Source organism: Chelmon rostratus, chromosome 8 (assembly GCF_017976325.1).
Source record: "Chelmon rostratus isolate fCheRos1 chromosome 8, fCheRos1.pri, whole genome shotgun sequence".
Lineage (NCBI taxonomy): Eukaryota > Metazoa > Chordata > Actinopteri > Chaetodontiformes > Chaetodontidae > Chelmon > Chelmon rostratus.
The window spans coordinates 6,587,272-6,597,715 of NC_055665.1; the positions used below are offsets into that span (position 1 = coordinate 6,587,272).

Consider the following 10,444-nt stretch of genomic DNA (forward strand, 5'->3'; position numbering starts at 1 on the left):
AACAATTCTGCACTACTGCTTGATGATGTTTTTTACTTCTGGTCAGATGAACAGATGCAAAGAAGAAGAAGAAGAACAACAACAACAACAACAACAACAGCTACAACAACAATAAGAGCAAGTTCTAAAACAAGAACAAGAACAAAAAGAAGATTGCATAGTTTGTTGTTGCTTGATATAATATGGGCTTGATGTAATATAGTTTTCCTTCAAACAAACATACTCTAGTTTAGAAGTGTAGACCTATGTAAATTTGATCCTGATCTACATACTCCGGTAAGATAGGTGGCGATATGCACCTAAAAGTTGGTATTACAATCCACCATACAACGCAAAGAAGACGGTGGACCAGTGCGTAACAACATCAGTCGCAACACAGAGAGGTGATCTGATTATCTGTTTCTGTGGACTCTTAAGTTGTAGATCATGTAACGTTCCCATGTGTTCATTAATGTGCAACAGTTTTCAATGTTCATTAGCGTTAAATGTCTCGTTCTGGAAATTAGATAATTTTTGATAGCCCCTTCAATCGTAGCGTTACCTAACTTAGCCAACAGTGAATCAGCCTACAAATTTGGCCTATTATTTTTATGTCATACAACAGTTATTGATGCGGATTGTTGGCTCCTGCTAAACGACGTGCAAACTGGCAAGCGAAAATACACGTAAAAACAGGCATGTACTGGGATTTGTGACAGCATGTTATTATCTAGGTTAGCTTTAGCTCTGTTGTGGACCCTTGGACACTGCCATCCAACTGTATGAAAAAGTCTTGATAAAACTCATTCAGTTTGTTTTTCTGGACAGATTGTAAAGCCCCCAGAGGCTAATTGCTATATAAAGGTTTGCTCAGTTAGGTAACTTACAGTGGAATCAAACTAAAAATGAGGTTGCTCACTCTGTCAGCTAACTAGCATAACTTACTGTGTCAGATAAGGTCTGTCAGCGGGTCTGTCCATTAACACTAATGTTTGTGTCGACTCTTGGAGATCCCACCCCTCTTTAACAAAAACATACTTAACATTGTTTTGTCAGGTTCATACATGATCGATTATGTGTTAATACTTCCGTTTATGGTCTCAGAGACCTCAGCTGCGTTGTTGTTTAAGATGGATAAATACCATGCATTTCATATGCTCTATATACGTGGCTGGTGTTGACTACACCTCCCAACTCCCCAAAAATGTGAGTTTTCTATTTGTATTTCTGTTGTTGAAGTTTTGCACACAATTCTGGGCTCTAACTGACCCCAAATTAACATCACTATGTGGTATTACATATATGTCTTTTTCTATAAATGACTCTCAGTAAATAAATGAAATTCATATTTGCCCAGTTTGTGGCAAAGGAAAGAGTTACTGCTTCAATCCTTTTATATATAACAGGGTCTGATAAGGTCAGAATCCAAGAAAACATATTTGAAGGAAAGTTTTGGTTTATCCTGAAATTACAGTATATTTACAGACAGCAAAGGTGTCTGTTAGTGAAATAAAGCCATGTCAACAAACGCTATGGATAAGTGGGATATGTGATTTCAAAATATGGTAAATATTAATGTGCTAAATATGTCAAGTGAAAAATGCTTTTTACTTTTTCAGTCAGTCAATCTTGATTTATTGCCCTCAATTTAGTTTGCAGACAGATGACGTCAATCATCAAAACAGTAACACAGTGCAAATCAGTTACAAGTAACACCAAACCAAAGCAAAAATTAAGAAGTAAAAATATGAATCCACAAGCAAACCAAACTAACTTAGATTCTGTACCATCCAAAGGAGTGAAAAATTCTCCAGTCCAGCAAAGACAAAGTGCAAGGGAATGAAACAGGCTGACATGAAACAGGCCCTAAATGTTAAATGGCAGATATTTTTTACTTGCTACTCTGCCAAGACCATTAAGTTTTTATCTGATATTATTTCTACTGCTGTTGGTCTTTTCTGATACAGCTTTGTTATTTCTGTAGAATATTTTTTACCTGACAGAATGTACTGCCTTTCTTAAGATAATTTATTTGACTGGTGGTCTTTTCTAATAACTTTTGCTTTTCAGATCTACAGTAATGTGGCAGAAATGAGTAGTATTGTCCACCTCCTGGTGTCCCGCAGTGACTTCAGTCATGGCCATTTCATGCTTGTCTTGTCCCGGCAGTCCCTGTTGCTCAGAGCACTCAGCTCCGGTCCCCAGATCAGCCGCAGCCTGCAAGAGAGCTACAGGCTTCTGCAACTGCCTGACGAGGGACACAGCAGTCCTGTGCAGGTGAAAGAGGCTTACTTACGCCTAGCCAAGCTGTACCACCCAGACTCTGGGGCTCCGACTGCAGATGCAGTGCTGTTTTCTCGGGTTGAGGAGGCCTACCGAGCTGTGCTTGCACATCAGAGCAAGACCAAGCAACCTGATCAAGGGAAGGAAATGCAAGATGAGGAGTCCAGAGGTACAGCACTTCCACACAGACACTACCTCAGCTACGAGGGTGTGGGTTCAGGCACACCCAGCCAGCGTGAGCGTCAGTACCGGCAGATTCGTGTCGACCGGGCAACCGAACAGGTTTTGAACTACAGGCAGAGGGAGCATGAGAGGGCAGCCGCTGCAGATGGGGCACTGGTGGAAAGGGATATGCGCCACCGCAGTCGAAAGATCAAGATTACTCAGGCTGTGGAACGGCTTGTGGAGGACCTGATCCAGGAGTCCATGGCCCGAGGAGACTTCCGGAACCTGAGTGGAGCTGGAAAGCCCCTCAATAAGTTTGAGCACAATCCATATGCTGATCCTATGACCCACAACCTCAACCGCATCCTCATAGACAATGGTTATCAGCCACCCTGGGTTGTCACCCAACGTGATATCCGAGAGAACACTGCTCAGATCAGAAATAGGTTATTGGAGGGCCGGGCTAGACTCGGTGACCCCATGACCACTAAAGAGCACAGCCAATGGGAGCAGCTGTGTAAATCTGTAGAGGAGGACTTGGTCAAACTTAACAAAATAGTGGACACTTACAACCTCATCGTACCGATGCTCAGCATGCAAATGGTTCACTTCAGTTTGTCACGAGAGATTGAGCGCGCAGTGAAAGGAGCTCACCAGCACAGACTGGACCAGCAGAAAGAGCGAGAGAAGGAAAGAGAGAGGCGGAAGGAAGAGAAAAGACGAGCTAATGCCGTAACAAAGCCTAAAAATACCAAACCAGGCCTGATGTCTTGGATGAAGAATTTGCTCCAAACTAAACACTAAAACTGAATCGAAGTGAACAGAAAGATATCTGAGATGAATTTTTCACTTAAACCAATCATCAGTCCATGGGGAAATCAGACAGACTTGTTCACCCACTTATTTCTATACACTGAATCAAAGTCAGAGACAATGGTGCCACTTTACAAATTTTGCTCTGTGTTACTACTGTTATTGTCCAGATATGCAGGATTGTCTTCAACTGTTAATGGAAGTATCGAGCCGTCATGGTTGCATGACCGTCAAGTGTGAGGAACTGCATGTGTTGGTAACAAAGATTACAACATGAGGCAATTTTATCACACAAGTTGTTTCTGTGAAATTACTAATCAGACACTGTAACTTTTGGTTGCTATGTGACATTAAAAGTTAAGGTAATTCAAAATCTTGTGTGAAAGAGGTTTACACTTTTCAATCTGGGGAAATGTTTAAATAGCCGATTGCCTCATTCTAGTCTGGCAGCTGCTCCAGTGTTGCAGGGTTGCAGATGACGGTGGGCTCCTTGCTGCTGGCCCCGTTTCCTGCAGCCTCCCTGTGCAGAGCCTGAGCAACAGCCCTGGACGGAGTCATCACCTTGGTCCAGTCGTGGGCGATGTACTGGTGGTACGGATCATGAGAGCCTTCCAGCTTCTTGGAGCGAATGTAGCTGAGCATGATGCCAAATGTGAAGAAGCTGAACATGCCGACCACCAGAAGGATGTACATCATGCCCTGAGATTGAGCCTGGGCCCTGGCTCCAGCCAGGTGATGCACAGCCTCCTGGGAAGTGTAGTTGTGAGATATCGGTGGAGACAGTATATTTGTGCTGTTGAGGCAGTGCTGCAGGAATGAGAGCAGGAGCGACTGCAGCTCCGTGGCGTTGATGTGTGACATGGCTGACCCCTGCTGGATGCTCAGCAAACTGCAACTGAGGAGGAAGAGGATACTGTAAGAAAAAGATTAAACATCAGAAAAAAATATACTGTGTTTAGCTATTGTGTGTAGTGTGTTTAATGTCTAAATTTTTCCTCCTAACCTGCTTACTACTCTAAGTGGCAACAGACAAATAATAAAAGCATGATTTTGTAGTTGAAGTTTTTCCCTTGATATAATAGCTGCATATAAAGACGTTAGAACTAAGTTAAGCTAAGTAGAGCCATAATAAGTGGAGAATGAGGCTGCATGTCAGAGTGTGAGAAACATCTGATTTATGATAAAACTCATTCAGTAGAAGGAAACGGACAAATTATTTCAGAGAATTAAAAACATGTATTTGGTGACACTTTAGTATGTCGTCATATGGCAGAAATACACATTAGAAATCTATTCTCTGACTCTTAGCTGCTGGATGCATTTTTCTTTATCTTGGCTTACCTTTCAGAGTTTTTGTATTAGAAGAGTGAGGGTGATGTGATACAGAAGTTGATTCCTACAAACTGCATCTACATCATTATTCACGGTCTGTTTAGTAAAATGAAAAGCCTACCTTTTTTTAAGGATCTGGAATCAGTTCCCGCTGTCATTGGCATCAAACATTGATCATTTCAAGACTTGCGTCTCCACAGGACGAGAAGCAGCTGCTCCCAAATTACACCTCGAATAGACAGCCCCCCACCTTAGTCATAATGTGCCCTCCTTCAGAGATATCCAGCATGTTCAACATGTCAACACGTTTAATGAAACGAGGAGGTCACAGGGCAAGGTCAAAAGCTCAGTGTTGTGAGGGAGAGTGGTGGAGCCCATCTTAAAATGCTGTCCTATACTGATGCATGTTTGGAGTGGAGTACCAGTGCAGTGGTAATCTGGTAATTTGACATGAAAATCGTATGTTGAGTCGGATTTAACTTATTTATGTTACGACTGTCTGTCAAGTCATCAGGGACAAATATTGATTGCAGATACAGTTTCCATCAACCTTTGTGGCTCAAGACTGCCGTTCAAAACCCAGTTTGTGAGGATATGTGGTTGGCTGTATTGTCTCATGTATTAAAAAGAATCTCTAATGTTCACATTTTTGCAGCAGGAGTAGGAGCGCGTGGTCGTTTTCAGGATGGTGACGGGCTGCAGCAGGAGAACAAAGCTGCTTTCAGGCTGGAGGTAGTTTAGACAGTCTGTAGCACAGCTCAGACTAGATTGGGTTACAACACAATCACCTCCAAATGTCCTTTAACTCACTGTTGAAGGTGTGTGTGTTTGTGTGTGTGTGTGTGTGTGTGTGTGTTCTGTAGTGGGATTGGCAGGCAAGGGGCAAAGTTTCTCCACAACAAGTATATTTTCATATTTTTTCAACATTGCAAGCAACACATCCACAAAACAAATAGTTCCTCGGCTGTGGATCATTGTCTGCATTAACACTGATACAATCATTAGTTTCTGTGTTTAAAAAAATAAAATAAAATTTACAAAAATGTTAGGTTTAGCAATCATTTGGTTAGTTTGTCAATAGAAAATTCATCAGTGGCCACTTGGATACCTGATAAACTGCTCATGTCCTACAGCTCAGGCTTTGCTTGCATTTGTGCTTGTCTCATTGCTTTGGATAATTTTGTGACTCTGTCTTCATTCTTGACATTTTATAGACTAGAAAATAATACATTAATCAATTGATAGATTACTCAACAATTAAAAAAAATGCCACTTATTGGATTCCCCACATTACATACAAAGCCCTATTTACAAATCTGCAAACTTTAGCATTTAATAGTCCTATAGGACACCTTGGACACTGCATTTTGCTGAAAGGAAATCTCTAACAGAAGTCTGCTCTGCCTACTGTCATCTGTACCATCAGCTTCTATTTCCAGTTAACCATACTACGACTGAGTGTGACCAAGGCCTTCAAATTCAACCTCTCATACAGCAATTGTGTCTTTTTTAGCAGAATCGTGGTACAAAAATGAAGCCTGACTCTCGCAGAGATGATCTTCTTACCTGGGTACAAAATGGGGGGAAAAAAGCTTGTTAAAGAGAATGACATGCATGCATTTAATATGTGTCACATTATCTCAAATCAGATGTTGTAAATCTCTATAATGGTGACTTGAAAGATAAATTTAACTCAACTGTACTGTTACTCTGGCTGCACCCTGTCACAGCTTTCTTTTGATTCTAAAAGCCTGGAAATATAAAAAAGAAAAAACAGGGAGAGAATCATAATGATACCCAAAAATGTACTTTTTAAACTATTTAAAACTATTTAAAAGACCAGTGTGGGGGATCTATTGGCAGAATATTGCAGAAATGGAACATAATATTAATAAGAATGTTTTGATTAGTGTATATTCACCTGAAAATAAGAGCCACTGTGTTTTCGCTACCTTAGAATAAGCCCTTTATATCCACAGAGTCCGCAATGTTGCACTGCTGTGTGTCTAAGGTGGCTCAGAATGGACAAACCAAACACTGGCTCTACAGAGTGCCTTTCACAGTTTTTGCAGCTTAGGTGAAAGGAAGGGGTGAGGCGAGGGGCGTTAACTCGGTTTCCGTCTGCAACCTCACTGCTATGCCACTAAATCCTTCATACTGGTCCTTTAAACCTCATTGCAAAAAAAAGAAAAAGAAAAGAAATAAGAAAGTTTTTATGGCTAAATCAAGCTGATTGAAGTTCAGATGAAATTTCACATATTTCAGAATCAACATATAGTTTGGTCAAACAATCATATATACAGTATTAAAATATATTGCATTATCGAAGATACCTGCTCCAAGTACAGTATATTGATTAAAGGCTTAGAGATTAATTAAAAAAGTAATCACACCATAGAAAAGACAAATGACTCACTCTGCCTGAGCCTTGAGAGCTTTACGGGCCTCACGAGCTTCGTGCTCCTCAGAAATCTTCTTGTAGCAGTAGACCAGAACCACAATGAGCCACAGCTGCAGAACCACGATCAGCACGTACATGACTATCTCTGAGATCACTGCTGTCAGCTCCTGGTTGGCTTGGAAAGAGGACCCGACAATGCACCATTATAGAAGTTGCACAATGCTCACAAACATTTGGAGGTAAAGCTGCTCTAAAGTCAGAAATCACCTCAACGGCTGAGATGAGCCTGATCATGACGAGCCACAGTGTTCTATTGCCCAATAGCTAAGAAGGACCTCTGATAAAATTCTAGATTAAAGTAAAAAAGTCTCTTTTTTTTTCATTCTGCAATCACAGCTAACCTTAAAAGGTCAGCTAGTGTTGCTGCAGAACAGGAAACATCAACCACAGTGACCTTAAGATGCCATTTACCTTAAGCTGCAGTTCCTAATACGGCCACTAGATGCTGGCTCCAAGAAAACTCCATCTCACATACATTAAAGGAAAATCACAAAATTTCTTTGAATTTTTAACTCATCCGATGAGATTTTTGCTCCTGAGAAACATTTTTAAAAATACGACACTGTCTTTCAAACTAAGCAGAGTCATGATGGAGGAAACGTGGAGCCAAGGCCTTATGTTTAGGTTTTAAATGGTCGAATGAAAAAATCATCATAGGAAAGAAATAAAAGAAAGGAGAGATACCAAATAAAAACAGAAGAAAACTGACAGCCAGGACCAGAATGTAACTATGGGCAAGTCACTCAAGTACTTTTAATAAGCAGGCCTGCAGTTTTGTGGTACTTTATGCTTCAACAACCCCATTTCACAGGGACATATTGTACTTTTTCCACTGCTTTCATCTAAGTTAGTTAAGATTATGCATAAAAACTAAAGGCTGATTTAATATTTTATTTTTATGTATTAAATCCGTTGATTCTAATCTTTTTGGCGGAGCCTTGCCCGTTGTTACATGCTTCACAAATTCATGAGCTGTTAGCCTTTCAACAAAAAATAATTTCCTATTTGAAAACATGCAGTTCACACATGGTTTCATTTCATTTTCATTATTCAAGGCCCGATGAGTGATGATCCAATATTTCGCAAAAAATGATCTCACAACCTCCCCAGATTCATCTTGTCGCCCCTTGGAATGGAACAACCCCAAGAGTGGGAGGAAGTGCAATAAACAAACCTATAAACCAGCTACCAAAGTAAACGGACTCTCATGAAATATTGCATCAGTATTAGCACATTTTTCATTTTGTTGAAGTATTTAAGATGTTCAGTGATGGGCTTTTACTTGTAACTGAGTATTTTTTACATTGTTGTGTAAGCACATCTCCTCTACCACTGATGACTGCCAGCCTTTTCACAGGTGTACCCCACCTTACCTACAGCCACCACGTTGAGCTCCACCTCCTTCTCCACAGTGACGTGCTCGTCATACAGCGACAGGAGGAGGGTGCGGTGGACTGTGCAGCGGTACGTCCCCGTGTCATTGAATCTGATGTTATGAATGTAGATGGTTCCTGTCTGAATATCGCTGTTTTGTGTCCCGTGCCACTCCAGGCGGTCGCTGAAATCTTCATGGAGGATGTCGGCAGTGGGGTGGTCATAGTGGAAAATCTGAGAGAGCAGAAAAAGGAAACAAATAGGAAATTTATCAGTATTCTTTTAATCCAGGGAAGGGTTGAGGCGCATACATGCCCTAAATATACAATTCTCTCTACAGCTACACTGTAATAATGCACATTTACTGCTTTGTAGTTACAAATATATATATATATATATATATATATATATATATATATATATATATATATATATAGCTAGAAAAAAATATTTTTCAATTAACATGTAAATTTGGGAAATGAAATGATTGTGTTTAATGATTGCAGATGACTCCAAAAATGGAAAAGAGGGCCCTTTTCATTCACAAACCCCTGCCAGATTCAAGAGTCACTTTGAGGACTTTGGTGAACTCACATGCCTGAACTCCTCCTCTCCCAGCGGTTTGAAGTGCCAGTCTACGGTGGCTCGGGCAGAGACCTCCTCTCTTCTTTTGCAGGAGATGCAGCGCATCAGGAATCCTCCTCCGGCCACGGCTTCAGTCAGGGAGTCCACCTCTGCACAGCCGCCATGACACTGAGACACTGCAGGGAAGAAGAAGAAGAAGACATGGGAGCAGAAAAAATACATCATTTAAATGGACAAGAAGCAGAAGGAGGAGTAGGAGAGGAAGAAGATCTTGTCATCGTGTTATTATAGTGACAACTTTATCCCACTTGATAGGAAATTATGTCTAAGTTAGGATCAGCTCTAAGTAAGCAGTAACTTACCCGAGTGAGTAACTGAAACCAAATGCTTGTAGCTGTCGGTGTTGTTTATTTGTTAAAAACTGATGCTGCACTGCCTGTTTGTTCACATAACGTAGAAGTCGTTTTCTGTTTTGAGATGTTAAGTGTTTTACACAAGACATAAGAAGAACACAGCAATATAAAGACACACAGGATTTCAATACAGCAAAATGAAATGGAAGAAAATAAAGACATAGCAGAAGAATAAAGATGACAGTTCAGAGAGCGATACGAACAAATAGTAACAAGTTTGGTTTAATGAACGAGTACTCATCTTTTACATGATTTATCAGCCACAGCCATTAAAGATGTTTAAAAGATTTATGGAAGTTTTCCAGAGTAAGATATCTTATGTCTCGGCTTCCCTTTTCTGTGATTACATTTTTCTTATAAATTGTGTTTTCTTCAACAGCAGCAAATGTACATTCAAGGACATATGAATTAGGAGAGTCTGTTGGATAAGGGGACCTTTATCTCATGTTTATAGAAGACAGGTGAAATGGAAATATCAGGTTTGACTCGTTTACATTTTCAAATGCAAGTTTTACAACTAATTTACAATCAATATGCACTGATTAAGATTTAACCAAAGCAAAGGGTGTTTACCCCCTATTTTTTCACTTTTTAAGAAATTTATTTTATGTGAAAGGGCTCAATTCAGTTCATTTAAGAAACTCATTCTAAAACATGCAACTTCCATCACCAACATCAGTTCTCATAATTAAAGGCACGGACATAAATGATTTTCGACTTACCGAAAAGACTGAAGACAACTAAAAAAGACAAGTGGCATATCATTTCTGCTGGAGCAACTTATGCCAGCAGGATACTGAAAATGCTGAACTTTCCTTGACGTAAACCTGCGTGGGTATGTCTGTGGCGATTAAGATTACAATACTGACATAATGCCTCTGGACTCCTGATTAATCCCAAATCCTCAACAAACCAGTCCACCCTTCAATCCAGACCGTCGATCCATTAGTTCAACGAGCTTCAGCCAAAAATGACTGAAGGTCTCAGAACACAGAAAATGTTTACTAAGAAAAACTTCTTCGCAGTACTTTTAAATCTC

At 40.3% G+C, this 10,444-nt stretch overlaps 3 protein-coding genes across 3 annotated transcripts; 1 reads left to right on the top strand and 2 right to left on the bottom strand.

The window, feature by feature from the left end:
- The first annotated feature begins 330 nt into the window (after nucleotides 1-330).
- On the top strand, nucleotides 331-4,326 carry dnajc28 (DnaJ (Hsp40) homolog, subfamily C, member 28). Its single transcript, XM_041942605.1, has 2 exons — nucleotides 331-383; nucleotides 2,050-4,326. Exon 2 carries the CDS (start codon nucleotides 2,071-2,073, stop codon nucleotides 3,229-3,231), a length of 1,161 nt encoding a protein of 386 aa, XP_041798539.1. The 5' UTR covers nucleotides 331-383; nucleotides 2,050-2,070; the 3' UTR covers nucleotides 3,232-4,326.
- On the bottom strand, nucleotides 2,965-4,133 carry LOC121610474 (potassium voltage-gated channel subfamily E member 1). The gene has a single exon (XM_041942606.1). It carries the CDS (start codon nucleotides 4,099-4,101, stop codon nucleotides 3,679-3,681), a length of 423 nt encoding a protein of 140 aa, XP_041798540.1. The 5' UTR covers nucleotides 4,102-4,133; the 3' UTR covers nucleotides 2,965-3,678.
- A 1,193-nt stretch (nucleotides 4,327-5,519) lies between the features above and the next one.
- Nucleotides 5,520-10,444, bottom strand: si:ch211-225p5.8 (uncharacterized protein LOC555567 homolog). Its single transcript, XM_041943176.1, has 6 exons — nucleotides 10,128-10,444; nucleotides 9,002-9,168; nucleotides 8,407-8,641; nucleotides 6,989-7,148; nucleotides 6,271-6,323; nucleotides 5,520-6,138 (listed from the first exon to the last, which is right to left on the bottom strand). The coding sequence occupies exons 1-5, from the start codon at nucleotides 10,168-10,170 to the stop codon at nucleotides 6,278-6,280; spliced, it is 651 nt and encodes a 216-aa protein (XP_041799110.1). The 5' UTR covers nucleotides 10,171-10,444; the 3' UTR covers nucleotides 5,520-6,138; nucleotides 6,271-6,277.